Here is a 16,505-nt window from a genome sequence, read left to right on the forward strand (position 1 = left end):
ACACAGCAGTAGCCTGTAAAACAAAAGCTGGTTGCACTGAAGTACTGTGCTTCAGACAGGCTTCCCAGCCAATCTGAGGTACTTCTCAGGTACCTTTAATCATCCAAGGCCAGTATTTAGTAACACTTCATTATGCTTTATTCTATGCTAGTCTTGTCATCCAGGGCTCACAACCAGCTGATCCCACTGATGACGTGGATGTACAAATCGTTGCTCTGACCACTGGTCAAGCACAAAAAGGATGAAAAAGCATTAGCACTCAAAAAGGAATTGCTACATAGTACGGGCACAAGCGCGTTTCTGTGTTGTGCTTTTCCCCACACTGCACTTCCATCTGTTGGCCCTCATCTCGACATTAAATTTACTCTGAAATATACATAGGAACTCTAGTGCAGGCTCTGCTTTTTCTCTCAACTACCGATCAGGCCCAAGCTTTATTTATGCTTGCCTTTCAAAGGTTTTTGATCAAAACTCATTCCTTGCACACGCAGGCTTCTCAAGGCAAATGCTCCGAAGAAAGGCAGCACCAACCCGGTCGACGAAGGCCGAAGGCCGCTCACCCGCCTGCACATCCACACGCTCGCCTTCCAGGCCATCCTCGTCGCCAACGACTCGCCGTGGAAGAATTCGCTCGCCGCAGCGGCCAAGGCGGCGCTCACCGCCCACCGCTACACGTGTGGCTCGCACGACATCGACACGACGCACGCGCGTGTCATCATGGACGATTCGTTCACGACGAGCCGTGGCAACGGCGGCCGCCGCATACCCTTCAACAACAAGCGACCCGTCGCCTGCTGGCAGGAACGGGACTTCGAGATCTGTGTAGCACCCGTGCTAGTGTGCACCAAGGTCCTCCACACCGGCGGAGGCGGAGATAATGTGTCGGCGGCCGGTATCGTACTCCAAGTCTAGTACGTATTGGCTCCGGGCCGACTGCAATTCGACAACTGAGCCAAATCGCGAGTCGTTTCTTGGGTGGTTGTAAAGCAGCATTGTATATTAGCAAACTCTTTTAAATGTCACGGGGCGTTTTGGGAGCTTGCCACCTGTGTGAAATAATCGGTGTCAGCTTCTTCGAGGTTTGGTTCTTTTTTGATATTGAGTGAGGGAAGGCTGAAGCTTTGAGATGACTTCTGACATGGTGCATTTCGATGCTATCTTATCTCTATCAAAAAAAAGAAAAAGTAGCTTGTAAACTTTACCACTATGACAAGGAAGCTTGTTAAGCATTGTTTTAGTTTAGTTTCGTTCAGGGTACGAGGCATTGGCTGCTAGCTTTGTTAAGAACATTAGGAGTGGTGTTATAGGAACACTGATTACTGCAGTTGTCGCTGTAAAGACAGCTAGAGCCTGTCTTATTTCTTTGTTTTCAAGGTTTTCAAGGACTTTTCTATCAGCACAATTCTGATCTTATCTGAGATCGCTGTCTGATATCCTCCTCATTCCTCTATCATTCACCGATTCTTCCTGGTTCTTCATTGTGGCAATACATTCCTCAGTAGTTCACATTTCTTTAGGCTGACTTCATTACTTTCTGCTACTGAGATAAGCTTCAGCGACATGGATATTACTGTGCATTTGAGAATTACTTGAAAGTGTTCGAGACATTTAACTAGTACTTTTATTTAGAGTGAAACGTAAGTTTAGTTTGTGAGCTGGATTCGCCAATTTTTATACATGTGACAAGCAGCTAGCAGGTTTGATAGCTGCACAGTGACACAGGAACAGAAGTGTAGGAACATATTACTGGAAACAATTATCATATTTTTTGCAGAGACAAATTGGACTTATAACCTTTTCTTAGTCCGCGCCCTGCCCTCTCTTGTAGTTCATAGTGATAAACTTTTGCTAAATTAAACCTTTTTCCTTATCTGCTACCAGCAAAGCATTAATGAAGGAAGAATAGATTACCAATTAGCACTGCATTGGTTCCTTTATTAAATTAAATATTAGATTTTTAGTAGACACAAAGTAATTTAGTGATGTGGGATGTTCGAGTTGTAGTCGTTCTGATTTCTGTTTTTTTATTATTTTTTAAGCATAAATTTTATTCTGCATGCCATTTGGTCATCCATCTGACTGGCATCTATCTGTAGAAGTGAATTGCCATTAATCACAGCCAGCCGGCATCATCTTAGCCTAAAAGATGATGAGGATGATATTGAAGCTTGCTGGCAAGCGGGTAGAAGCTAAACTTCTGGTGAAACGAGCTCGTGTCCATGGAACTAAAGCAGGTGCCTTTAAGACAAGACTGCTTGGTCTAGTTCGCAAGTTCTAGCTTGTCCTGTTAGATTGTCATAGTGTCTCATATCGTATGAGCAGCATTTAGTTTAGCGATGTGTTAAACTACAACACTCTTTCAATGTCATTTTTAACGTTTACGTGGTCCACAAATTGTTACAGTTGCACTGGCATACATAGCACCACTTGGCTACCCTCTCTAGTAGGAGGTCCTTTTCCTTTTGTACGAAGAAGCAAAATGACATTTAAGTCTGCCCACTTTTGTGAAGATGGCACTGCGGCATTCATCCATGTAGTTGACAAATAGTTCTTCATTATATGGTCAAGTCTTGGTAAAATTATGTAAGCTAAGTAAGGGCTGCCAGGTTATATCCAAACTGCAAGTTTGAGCATCACTGACAGATTTAGAAAAGTGAGGAACAATATATATATATATATATATATATATATATATATATATATATATATATATATATATATATATATATATATATATATATATATATATATACACACACATATACTACATGCTATCTTAGAAAAAAAGATGTAATTTAAACATTTTGCTTAACAAGCTATTCCATAGGCTTCCATAGGCGTACCATTTAGCACTTGCGCATTATGGACTGTGACAATGGAAAGAGACAATATGATACACTCAAACCTCATTACAACAAACTCATACCTGCCATGAAAATAAATTTGTTATATCCGAAAATTCGTTATAAACATTTATTTGTAACACTGTATCTGTGACAAGACTATTCTCCACTTCGTTATAACCGATAATTCGTTATACTGAGGTTTGAGTGTATACGCACGTACCACTACTCCGTTACAACTTCAGAAAAAAATGTCAGCTCTGCCCACAGCCAGAATTTGCATAAATGTTCCCTCAAAGAATGCTTGTTCATTTTCGTGACGTCGAGTACTTCTCAGGTGTTTAGGGCAATTGACTTTCCCATACGGGCAAGCGTTTGTGTCGCTGGTTTTAGGTGGGAAACTTGAACATCCTGGCCAAATGTACCGTTTTAGGTAGTAACGACGAACGTTTAACTCTTTGCATGCATAGTAGTAACGTTAGCTGAGAAAAAGGACTTACGGTTCGAGTGGAAAAGAGCTAGCATGACTGTCTTTCACAGGTGCAGGGCGGGGCACCGTGGTTTTGTGAGAGGGGCTGAAATTTTTACTTGGGTTGTAGCTGAGAATAACTGGCAACAATTTCAAGAAATCGTTAAGTGTTTTTATATAAGGCAAGGTGAGTGCTGCGTACATTGCAAAGTAAAAAAATTGAAAGTCTCTTTAGCTAATGCTAAGTAAAGCATAGGTGAAAGCACAGGCAAAAGCGCACAGGCGAAAGCTTTGGTGGTCTCTGTCGATTGCATTGTTCGTCTTGTCTTATGACGAAATCACTTGGTTACATGACTTTTGGCACAATTCATGTTCACACCGACGCTGGATGCCGGATTCGTTTTTTACTCATGAGACACGTGCATTTTCTTTTTAAGACAAAAGCTGTAAAAAGAAAACCTGTTTGCTGTCTGAATATTCCACTCCATTGGTGGGTTACCAGCAACGAAAGCAATTTTTTTTTTGACAGCCCACTTGATGCCACACAGCTATTTGCGCACATCTTTTTCACATCTCTTGTACATACAAGTCAGTAGGCTGATTGCTCCAATACACACAAGTTGACCGGTATTGTGTGCAAATGAAGAGCATTTCAACAATGTTCTACTGTAATTAGCTATTTACACATCTATTTCTCCCTGACGCCATTGCAAAATCTGACATATTTTCGCGAAAGTGAACAGCCGTTTGCTTCAGAAAGCGAAAACAGTTTTCTGTCGCAACACTATCTGTTTTTTTTTTTTGCTTTTGAGCATTGATGGCAAAAATGGTTTGTAGTACCTTTCACACTGTTCTTTAAATGCTGGCTTTGGTGATAAGTGGGATCATGCTTCCTTGTGAAATGCCGATGCCCTTTCCAGCTGTTTTTTTTATTCCAATGTATCGCATCTTAATTACTATTTCCAATGCTGGTTGAGCATGTGATGTTTTTGTGTGTATGGATGGAGACTAGTGGCAAATGTGTTATTTGAATGATTTGTGCATTTTGTACGTGTTAAAGATGACCAAGCACTTGGGCATTGAATTTGTAGCGACGTTAATTAGCACGGGCTGTGTTAAATGTTTTATGAATGTTTAAATACTCCTCGCTACAGAAGGTTTTGAGCACTGGATCTCGAAGGGAATGACATTTATATAAACATTTTATTTAATATGCAAAGTACTGTAGACCATAACAACATTGTTTTTTTCTGCAGAAGTCCACTAAAAACATTTATGTATATAGTACTTTAATTGCAAATTTATTTTTATGCATTCACCAGGTGGTATTTTTGTATTGCAACCTCATTTGGGCTACAACTATATTTTACCTCTCATTGACAAATGTAAAAACTCTTCTTTGAAGATGTTTTGTCATTAAAAAAAACATTTTTATTTTCGTGGACATGTCACCTTGTTATGGTCTGTACTTTCGAAAGTTATTCTTTTCCACTGCTGTTGTATCACCCTTTGCTTGTTCGTACTACTATCAAAATCGACACAATTGGTCAGTTTTTACGAATTACATGCTCCAAAATGTTTTTGTGGTCAGGTGTACGTGTCTGAAATCTAAACAGCCCTTCCTCGTTACACGGCATGGCGAATTGCACATTCAAGCGAACACCTACAAGACATTTTGACTTGCTGCTTGCTTATGAATCTGAGATTTTATAGCTCACGCGACTTCATTACCTAATGTAAATATAGCTCACTCTTTGCTGGGGATGTATTCTTAAAATGCAGTGCCAACGGCTTGCGCAGGTTGCCATTATAAAAAAATCTAAATTAAGTAGAGTGTTCAAAAAGCATGAGAACATTTTGGTAAATCGATTGGGATTGCATTTGGCTTATTTGCCATGATAATTGGGTATTTCGTCAAACACAATGACCAGCACAGCCATGTACTAAGCAAATGTTTCATTTGTAATGGACAGGCCATCAACTAATCATGTAGTGCAGTTGGATACAATATAAATAGTAAAATGCAATCCATAAATCAGGGTCACAAACACATGGCCCGCAGACCTCTCACTAATGGCCCTGGCAGCACATGACTTGGTCCCATATTTTTTTTTCTTAGTAGGTTCATGAGCTACACTGATATGACTGCTCTCAAGCATTTTTTTTTTGTAAAGCGCCCCACACAGTCACCGTGTGTTAAAACATAACTGTGGAACAAATACTCTATTTCAGAATTGGCATCCACATTTCAGTCATTCTGGATATCAGCATTGATGTTTCTCGAAACCTGACGCCAAATCCCCTTCAGGAATGGCCTATTTATGAGATGTGGAGAAAGCCTTCTTTCAGGTGGCAACTTTAGCTGAAATTTTGTTCAAACTGTCCCTACTCTCTTCCCTCCCACTTCTATCTTCTCCACTGTCCTGGTCCTTGCAGGAGACTAAATTTTGTGACTGCGGCCGGCTAGCTGAAGGGGGTTTGAGACCTCTGCCATAGTTGGACTCCTGGTTATAGCAGGCCATTATTAATTCAGAACATGACCCATGAAAGATGTTTACTTGAATGTGTAAGATGCAGCACATTTTGCCCTCCTTTATTTCACTTTTATTCTGAATATTTTTTTAGAGTTTATCTTGTATTTTCTTACTGCAATCTTTTAGCTGTTGTTTTCAAGTGGTAGAGTTCTTGAATATAAAAGTTTCTCAGATATGTGTGTTGCTGTTACTGTATGAGTTTTTTTTTTTTAAATACTTGAATGCATTGCAGCCAAGCAGCAAATAATGGCATGCATGATCAGAAAGAAGTAATTGAATTAGACCACAGCTTAGCACCAATATAGAAGACTATCTTGTATGTTAAAGTAGTAGATCCTAAATGTTCTTTGCCAACATTTTCTTGTAATAGAACATTTGCTTATAATGAATGCTGAATATTGCTTGGGTTTTTATTGTGTTGTTTGAAAAGCTGTTGTGCTTTGATTGTACCGGGGCACAAATACTGTTTTATATACTTTGCACCAACTTTAAACCATGCTCTGGCACTTACTTAGAAAGATTCTGCTTAATGGTCATCTTTTTTCTGCAGTCTTTGGGCATTTTCCACTTGGCATTCATTCCTGCGCCTTGAACATATAGCTAAAATGTGTTTGTTCAATTTATTTATGGGGAGGCCCCTAATTGTTCCCAGGAAAATTTATCATAACTAAGTAAACTGTACATGCTTATCATGTAAGCATATTCGTTATGCTCAGTGAAGATATAAAAAGTTCCCAAGTGAATTATGCTTATTTCAGCTAAGACTGATAGTATTTTTGCCCTTTCATTTTCAATGGAACGGGAAAGGACAAGCTGTTAGACACATGGCTTTTGTGGCTTCCAGAATGTGAGGTAGTGGTTTTTCACTTGTATGTTATGGCATTTCTTTCTCTTCCATATCAATGTGAGCACTGTATTTTAAGCACTTATGAATAAGTATTGAAAATTGTTAAGCTGAAATTCGTCACCCTTCTAGGTTATTTTTAACTTATGGTATTTTTTCAGGTGACGGTGTTTTACCCTATCATTAAAAGAGTACTGACACCGATTTTGAGACATCGCAAAAGAGACATTTTTCGTTTCCTTAGTATGCAGTGTCAACGCTCTCCACACACCGGAGCCAGACAACATGTATAAAATATTTTGCTTTGATTTTAAAGTTTTTGTCGCTGAGCATCTGCAAGCCAGCCCTACTGCAATGGACATTATCCCGAGGAGTCAACACAGTTCCCCTGAGTTTGCATGCTCTGCGTCCTGCATGCAGCCTAAATCGCAGAAATCACTGTCAGGGTCACCGGCCGACAATTCACTCATCCTCGTTTACGTGCGCCACGAGCAGATGACAGATTTGCCGCTAGTACATCGCGAGTTGCTGTCTCCCCATGACGTCACACTGCTAATGACACGTCATAGAGAAGCCGCCCCCTCGATATCGAAACCGAAAGTGTTTTTTTTTTTAAGATACCGGTAACAAAAACATATTAGATGCATTCCCAGGCACCTCAATACTCGTTTTAGGTTTCTCGACACCAGTATTTGTATTTAGAGCAACATTCTGAAAATTTTAAAATTCGTGTCAGTACTCCTTTAATGTATAGATGCAGTGTTGTATGTCAATATTCATTTGGGAAATATCTCTTAAGAATTAGAATTTCTCTTATTCTGAAGTGAGAAGCACCTTCAGTATTTTTGAAACGCATGTTTTGTTATAACTTAGTCCTTTGACAGATGGGAACTTGGGTGGGAAAATTGTTAGGTTTGGAAAAACCACACAATCGCAGTCATCGTTATTATACATATGTAACTTAGTTGTGGCATGTGTGGATAAAATGGCAAAGTGTAGGGACCATAGAAGTTCTTTCTATTGCCTGTTGTTTTACTTATAGGGCCCAAATATTCTTTTCTGAAGATTTTAAAATGTGATAGGTGTCCCGAGTGCAGTTCTGATTTTTTTTTTCCTTTATTGGGATGGTAAAGGCATTTCTCTAGGCCATACTATGGGAAACTACATATTGTGGACCGAAGCTGTGACCAAAGTAAGGCACAATTTCTGAAGCTTTGAACTGTGTTTTGGTTTGACATCCTTTTTGTACGATAAAGAGTGAAGGTTTAAATAAAAACAGCCTTTGAAACTGTTCCTTGGCCTTTGCTACTTTTCTTCTACCGGTTACATTTGCTTGACAATGCAATTTTGTGTGGAATAGCTACTTGAGCCTACATACTAGAGAAACTTTTCCTCCAAATAAGTGGTAAGCTGGGCTAGTTGGTATGGATCCATGGTAAAGAACAGCACGAAATAAAAATGACAGACAAAAGGAAGAACACGGGGCGAACGCTACTTTTCTTCTACCGGTCGCTTAGAGTTTTGGTGAAAAATGTTCGAAAAATCAACTTTATGAAAAAGAAGAAAATAGAAAAATTCAAGATTTGCAAAAGTGAAATGAGAGGTGATATGTCCAAACAAGATGGCAGCGCAGCGAAATGCTGTGCACACAATCAGACGCTTCTCTGCGTGTTCAATGGGAGCTACGTTCAATTTTTTGTGCATTTGAACACGAAAGAAGTTTAAAAAGATACCAATTAAGTTTGTTTTGCTATGTTTCTCTTGTCTGTGCGAGGTGGCGTCTCGTCGCCGCACCAACGAGCTTTCGGAAGAGATCCTTGGCCAGCTCCCAACCTCGACGATCAGCTACGGCTGGTCGCGATGGCAGAGGACGCGGCCTCTGCCATCGCGACCAGCCGTAGCTGATCGTCGAGGTTGGGAGCTGGCCAAGGATCTCTTCCGAAAGCTCGTTGGTGTGGTGAAGGTTCGAGGAGGGACAGGGGGAGGGGGGGGGTTAATAGGGATTTTTAAGGCGAAAGCCTTCGATGCCTCATCAAACGCGAAAATTGACCGGCGTACCGCGTCGGCATCCCACGTCGGCGGCGTCAACACGAGCGATGCAAAAGATCACCACGTGATGCCGTGATATGGTGACGGCATCATGACGTCACAAATCGCAAAAATGTGTAGCGTCGTCATGACGTCACTGTGACGCCACATAACTTACCGTCATCATGACCTCACATGTGACTTCATCACATGACGTCATTGCTTATAGTCAGAGGTGGGACGATCCCAGAATCAATGCAAAACAAGGTGAAGTACAGAACGCTTACAATGCCTCGAATGCTCGAGGCCTTGCAAGACCACGTAGTTGCGGAAAGCTTTCGGAGGGGCTCGCGGGATGTTCAGTACATTGACTTAGAAGGAATAAATGAGTGAAGCTTGCACTAAGCCGCACATATTGCTTGAAACAGTGAAACTGCGATTCTTAAGACTAATTTGGTTGCTTTTAGGTTCTTTCTAGGCTTTAGCTTCCATCGCTTCGGGATCTTCTCGAAGCCGCCGTTGCCTAGTATTCTCTCGTACGTACTCGGGGTCTTCGGCTCGCCGCCGTCGCTTCGCAGCCATTTGTTGTTGGGCTTGCAAACTAAAAAATACCTTGGCTAAAAATGCTGAAAAAGTCAAGTTTATCAAAACGCGAGCAAAACTTCAAAAAAAAAAATTTGAAGATCTCGAAAGGTTTTATTGCCTCACCTTCTTGGTAAAAGAAATGCCCCCAAGATTTCTTTTATGAAATTTCGACGAAACTTTGGACAATACAGTGAGTGAGTGAGTAAAAACTTTATTTAATGACCAAGGTATTTCAGTGTGTGGCTATGTGGTTAGGCGGCCACGAGCCCCTGGGCCCTGGCGGCATATACTGCTATCTCGATAACCCTAGCCTGCAGGTAAGAGCTGCGCAGCGCAGCCTCCCGCAGCTCAGTATTATTTACCTCCTGATATGGTCTACTGCTGCGCATGACCACGTAATGTGAAATAAATCTCCTCAATTGCTTGCACTGCTTTCATGTATTTGGTTACTGGTCCGGATGGTTGTAGTGATAAAAGCTACGGGGTTAAGACTGTTCACTTCGTAGGCGCCCTCTCGGTTGCGAAGTGAACACTTTATCACACCGCTTACTTCAAAGGCACAGGAAACAGTGTGTGCAAGTTTGCCTCTGCATGATTGCCGCACGCACTCGAAATTCCACGCTGGGGTTGCAATGCGAGCCTCGGAAGACTCACCACTTCAAAAATAAATTTTAGCGATATCTGTGACCACGAAAATCACGAACATGACGATTTTCAATTATCAATGCCATATGTTCCGTTTTTTAAAAGTAAAGTTTCTTTGCATTCTGATAAAACAAATCGTGAAAAATGCAAAACTCGCGCTTTTCTTTCCCTGAATTTCGATAGTGTATTCTATCGAGGCATTTGTCGCCAAAACTGGTAAACAAATTAATTAATCAAAATGAGAGCAAACTTCAAAAAATAAAACATTCAAGATTACCAAATTCAGGATTTTCAAAAGCCTTACTGTTTTAGCCAAAGAAAGGCGAAAAAAAATGATATTACTCGAAATGCGAGGTTACTTAAAACAAAATCGAAAAATTCAAGACTCGCAGTTAATGTGATCATGATTATTAACCAAAACGGCAAGGCTCAGAGTTGCCAAATGCTGCCGAGCTAACACGCAAATAATCATCCCAGAAAAGCTGCGCTAATCTTGCGAAGAAGCCCAAAAGAAACGAAAGTTTTATTTCTCATTCTTACAAATATTATTTAAATATAGTAGAGTCTGATTAAGTTACGGAAGTACGGTACGCAAATGCGGTACGGCATAACAGTACTGCACCTCCTTTCTCGCTCGTTGTGCTTTTGTGGCTCCTAACCCAGGTTTGCCTATATTTTTGACACGATGGCCCCAAGCCCCAAACTCGACAGGGCCCAATCGGTAGATTGGAGGCAATTGCAAACCCAGACCTTCCCCAACCCCGTTCACCTCAGGAGGATATACCCAGACGTCTATTCAGACGATAACTGCAAATTATGCGGTTGGACGCATCTCTTAGGCACATTCTCTGGGAATGCGCGGTTATAGGCGAAGAACATGCAGTCTCCCCAGATGAAGCTGCGGCGCGGTGGACGGCCGCGCTGCGCAGCTCAAACCTGCAAGATCAACTGTGGGCCATCCAGCAAGCCCGTGAGGCGGCGAGGAGACCGGGTCTCCGGTCCTCCTCGGGGGCGGCCTAGGCCCAGGCCACGAATTTGCCGGAGTTCTGAATAAAGTTGTTACCACCATGGTGTAAAAACAGGCTGTGGCATATTGATATAAACTACAAAGAAATAGTATAAAACAAATTTCATCAAAATTAAACCAGTAGTTTACTGAAAGAAAGTGGGACATATATGTCCAACTGACTCATGATAGTGTTTTCAAAAAGTGGGAAAACATTGTCCCACTGTCTCATGAAGGCACCATCTCGCGATTTCATCAACAAGTATTTGGGATGAAAACGGCCGAAGCTAGTGGCACAGGGTATCACTTCTCAAGTTGTGCTAAGGAAAGTTGTGCGGACCTCGTTTCCAGCAGTAGAACAGCATCTGCGCCTCTTGTGACATCTTCATAGCGCCGTGGTCTGTTCCGGTAAAGCTTACTTCACCGCATGCACCAACCATTTTTTTTTTTTGTCCATTTGCCTGTCCTTGCTTTGGCTGTCGACATTTTCGAGTACGGCTGTTGTCCCTGAATATGTGCCTACTTTTTAAGAGTTTTATCACATCAAGAAAAATGATTCCATGAATGAATATTCGCAATTACGCTGAGGAATGAGCGTGGCAATATAGCAGGAGATTGTGTTTCGATGTATTTATAGGTCACGTTATTGCGCAAGTTTACAAAAACACGTGATCACTAGAAGCTAAAATCGCCCCTCTGAAAAGCCAGAAAAAGAGGAAACTATCCGGAATTCAGATTGATAGGTTCTTTCTATCCGAAGAAGAGCAAAATTCAGAACCTAGCATTAAAAAATTTATCGAAATGCAGCGCCCTTTTAACACTACTTCCGCCCTTTGAAAGCGTGGTGAAAGAATTTTCCTCGGCATTACGAAGACTTGGGTAAGATATGAGTGACTCAGCGTTGCGCTAATTGCGACGGGTGATGTGGGAGAAAATTTTTCCTGCAGACGGAAAAGTGGGACGAATGTGTCCCACTGTCGTACAAAGGGTTAATTCGCATAATAAGGTAGAGGTGAACTTGTGAACACTGCCTCCGTGGCTGCTCCAGTAGCCGAGTGGGTACAGTATTCAGCACGTATGCTGTACGCAGCAAAGCGTATCTTTTATTTTTACGCTTGGCTTATAATAATATACAGACTAACATCTACACACAGGCTCATGTGCCGTGCCGGTGGACAAGTATAGCATCTGCTCCAGAGTACCGTTTTGGTGAGAAATGGTCTAAAAATCAATTTTAAGAAATTGAGAGGAAACTGCAAAAAATCAATTCAAGATTTCTAAGGATATAGACTACCCGTTTTGGTGACAAATGGTAGAAAAATCGATTTAATTACAATGCGCTGAAGTTTGAAAGAACGGCAAAATTTAAGGTTTCCAAAGGCCTTACATATTCCGTCAAGGAGGCCAGTGAAATTTAGTTATGAATGAAGTGGTGTGTGCACCCAGATTCGGCCACTTAATATAGCAGTATGAGCTGCATAATCTACAGACGCACTTTCAAAACTCCGTTGTCAGCTCCGTTGCAGTAGCCTAGTCGGTAAAGTGCCCGGCTCGTAACCGAACGGGCGGTGGTTCGAATCACGGGACCGGTGTTGCTGGAAAAACCAATGTAGCCGTACGGCTATGTGGGTACCGAGGCTAAAACGCGCTAATCCAATTTCATTATTTTTTAAACCTGAGCTGCTGCAATAATGCATTTAACAACTTCTATGCATCCTCTGCCTGCCCAGTGGCTAAGATGTTAGACTCGTAAACGAAAGGGTGGTGGTTCGAATCCCGGTGCGGGCATCGCAACCAAAAACGTAAGGCTTAAAGCCCTCGGAATTCTTGATGGATGCGATTGCGGGAAGAGGGTGGGTTCCTGGAATTGAAGGACCCTCCTGATCTGGTTACCCTGACCTTTATGTCTTTCATTCGATTCTTGTTAAGTTTAGTCACAAATTATGATGCAACCCATATCTTGCTCGTTGTTTAGCTAGTACCCTCACCGAATTGGTGGCGAAACGCATGGGCGTCAGCTTCCAATACGGGAGGTGCCGGGTTCGATCCCCGGTGCCGGCCGCCCACCCAGCGGTTGCAAATGGGTACAGCCGGGCTTCGTAGTGGTCTTACAGTGCCACTGTGGTGCGGAGCTTAAGACGCCTGGAGGATCCCCAACCCGCTGCACGGGCTCAAGGGTAGCTGCCCGTGCACGAACCGGGGGTCCTTTTTTTGTTATGACATATTCGGTTCGAATAAAAAAAAGGAAACAAAACAACCACGATACTTTTTGGGGCGTTTTTAGGGACGGTAAGTACCTTATTGTAGCGCATGCTTACAAATCCAGTGGTGGCTGTGGAAATGCGGGCCCCTGCACATGAATGATGTCATCATGCTACGCTCTGCATTTCCGGCAGTGCGAAACGAACCACCAATTCTTGATCCGCGAAGTGGGTTTCAGCCACGGCAACCGCATCACTGCGTCAAACCGCTCTGTTTATTATTTTTTTTTTTGCGTTGCCATCAGCGGGATTCGAACCAGCGCCCCTTCGCTTGTGAGCCGAACGCTTTACCGTCTCGGCTACAACAACGGCACAGGAAACGGTGCTTAGAAGTTGCACTGCACATTATCGCATCCACACATCTGGCGCATGCATGTATCTCAAGGTGTAGTAGCGCATGCGTCAAAATGAAATGCGGTGCTTGCCTGTCCATCCTTGTGCAAATACACCGATTCACAGGTAAGTTCTGGTGTCATTTGTGAAAAGAAATGCAACGCTCTAGCCTCCAGCATTTTTCATTTCTATGTTTTTAAAGGTTTCGTCGAATTCTGATGGAACAGATCTTAAAGCGTTTGGAAATCTCGAATTTCTGGATTTTTGAGAGCTTTATCGTATTTTAAGAAATAGAGTTTAAAGCAGAGTTATCTCGGAGTTGTCTTGTCGGTTCATAGCGAAGAAATTCTGCGGTGTGAACAAAAGAGGACCAGATCACAGTCATCAGACACATGAGAATAGGACGAATGCTGGCTACAACTGAACTAGATAGTTTGAAAGGGTTGACGCTTGTGCAGGTTGGTGTGGATCCATTGCAAAATGTTAACAGCGCATAGAAGGTTTGGAAAGGAACGGGACCAAGAAAGACAAGGAGCGATGTTTGCCTTTCTTTGTCCCGTCCCTTTTCGAATGCACATTTACGCTGTTAACATTTTGCAATGGTATACCTACTGAACGTTTGATCACAAAATGCGAGGTATAAATGTTGCAGATGCCACGCCCTCACTGGCTGTCTTGGTAGCACCAAGTGATGCGCATTAGCGATGCGCGTGGCCCACCCTGTTTCCTAAAATGTGCCACGTATGGGCCGTGACATTCAAGAGTGCCGATGCTGTGAAAGCAATGTTGCGAGCAAAAGAATTCAAGGTGAAGGAGCACCGCTGCCTGGTCATTGATCCTGGAAACCAAGCTATACGCATAAAAGTGCATTTGTTGCTTCACAACCTACTAGACGAGGATGTGTGCGAGGCCTTGGCACCCTACGGCACTGTTAAGGAGATTACGCGGGAGCGGTGGCGTGTTCATGGCCTACAAGACAAGGGCTCTTCGACAAGGCTTGTCAGCTTTGTGCTGAAGAAAGGCCTAACCGTGGACGACGTGCCGCACTTTCTACGCGTCGCCGGCGAGCAGGCATTAGTTGTCGCTCCAGGCAGAGCTGCGCTCTGTCTTCGGTGCAGGAATACTGGGCATATACGCCGTGAATGTCGCGTTCCACGCTGTGCACTCTGCCGACGTTATGGACACGACGAGTCGCAATGCGTTAGGACGTATGCGAACGTGACAGGCCCTGCAGCAAAGGAGGCAGTGGCGGAACACCTTATGGACGAAGCCGACGTCCGTCGAAGAAGTGTGTCCTGGTGGCACGCCGAAGGCGAAATCACAGGTCACGCCCCCTGTGCAAACGCCCCGTGAGGAACCTGTCGCGAGGAAAGCGACAGAGACCAGTGAACCAGGAAAAGAGAGCAAAGGGGACGATAGACAAGGCCAAGCAAAGGAAGACAGCGACTCGCAAAAGGCATATCGAACGCGGTAGCGCTGGTCAGCGAAGGACCCCACACTGATGAAATGGACGTAGCTTCTTCATGCGGGAATGTAACAAAACGGACTCATGACCGAGCAGCTGGTGAAGACCAAAAAGAGGACTCTACAAGCGAGGAACCACCACCAAAGTCGTCGTGCTGACGTGTGAGCGTTAAATAAATTTTTGTCCATTGTTATGTGAATAGCTTTGGTTTAACAACGGATGGGATACACCAAGCCCACAATGTGTACCGTGCCATTGATGGCGTACTAAAACGAATGAAACCGTTTTTTTTTCTCTTCTATTGTCCATCATTTCAAGTTCCTCCGCACAAACCAGTGTGAAAACGACTACTTCGTTCGAGTTCAAGGTAATATATGCCTCAATGATTACGCCTCAGAGCTTATTGTGCAGCCGTTGAGAAAACGTCGTGGTATGGAAAAGAGCATTGCAGTCACACTGTTTACAGTAAAAAGGAATTGCACACAAGATCAGTTCCTAACACCCAGTTTGTGTACATGCGCAAGCTGCTATCTTCCTGCACACCTCGTTTTCGTGACGGCCGCATGATAACATTGAGCGCGAAATTCTTGAAGCATGTTTAGCGAACTTTTATGAAAGTACTGTCAGTACGCCATGACCATCACAAAAGACCGATCTCACCAGATGATCTGCGCATGCGCGAGTTTCCGACACGTCGTGGTTTCCGACAGCGGCACTGCCGCACTCCGAGCGCTGCTGGTGCGGCTGCTTGCTGCGTGCTTCAGGTATATTGTCGTTTGGCATGAATCCTCGGCACAGAAGACAATTGAACGCTGTGTTAAACTGTGTCCGGACCTCTCTTGTATGTTATTTTACTTCAGGTTACACTGCATATCCTAGCTTTAAGAAGAAAAAAAGAACAGTAGACAACGTTTACATATGTGACCAGGTCGGTTTCGCCATGTTGGGCGCGCGTCGCTTCGTTGAATAAGTATTAGTTTAAAAAAAATAAAGACGAGAAATCATGTTCCTGTCGTCATGAGCGCAAAAATCTTTAGTGAACATCAGCACGCGAGCGATAAAAGTTACAGTGCGGAAAATAACTTGGCCAAACGTTGAACTCTCCGCGACTACGAAGACGGGAAAAAAACTAACCGATGGGACAAAAAAAAAAAGAAAGCTTTTTGCGCTTCTTTTTTTTTTTTTTTTTTTGTTCAAGCAGTACTTTCAATGTACAGCGGTGAGCACTGTTAGGGTGAACACGCGAGCGCGTGGCTGACGGCACTGTCAGCGCCGCGCAACAGCCATCGTTGGAAACATTGCACATGCGCAGCATGTGTTTTTCGATACACTCTTTCCACCGCGCCCACTACGTCATGAAGGCGCTTGTCGTGGATACGCTTGCGTGCGCGCGATGAAAAATTGGGGGACGCTTAAGCTTCGCTTTTAAGAGTTGAACGCGATAGCGATATCCTGCCACTAGTGCGCACTTCGAACACAACGAGTGTTTAAC

General features: G+C 43.2%; 1 protein-coding gene across 2 annotated transcripts in view; it reads left to right on the plus strand.

Annotated features, from left to right (window-relative positions):
- Positions 1 to 16,505, plus strand: part of LOC119401578 (ADP-dependent glucokinase) — a 69,066-nt gene that overhangs the window by 17,766 nt on the left and 34,795 nt on the right. The window contains exon 5 of one of the 2 annotated variants that reach the window (XM_037668485.2): positions 492 to 986. The exons of the other annotated variant lie outside the window; for it this stretch is intronic. Coding sequence (XP_037524413.1) covers positions 492 to 912 — 421 coding nt within the window. The 3' untranslated portion in view covers positions 913 to 986. Of the gene's footprint in view, positions 1 to 491; positions 987 to 16,505 lie in introns of those variants that run through there. 2 annotated transcript variants of the gene reach the window in all.

Source organism: Rhipicephalus sanguineus, chromosome 8 (assembly GCF_013339695.2).
Source record: "Rhipicephalus sanguineus isolate Rsan-2018 chromosome 8, BIME_Rsan_1.4, whole genome shotgun sequence".
In the NCBI taxonomy this organism is placed as follows: domain Eukaryota; kingdom Metazoa; phylum Arthropoda; class Arachnida; order Ixodida; family Ixodidae; genus Rhipicephalus; species Rhipicephalus sanguineus.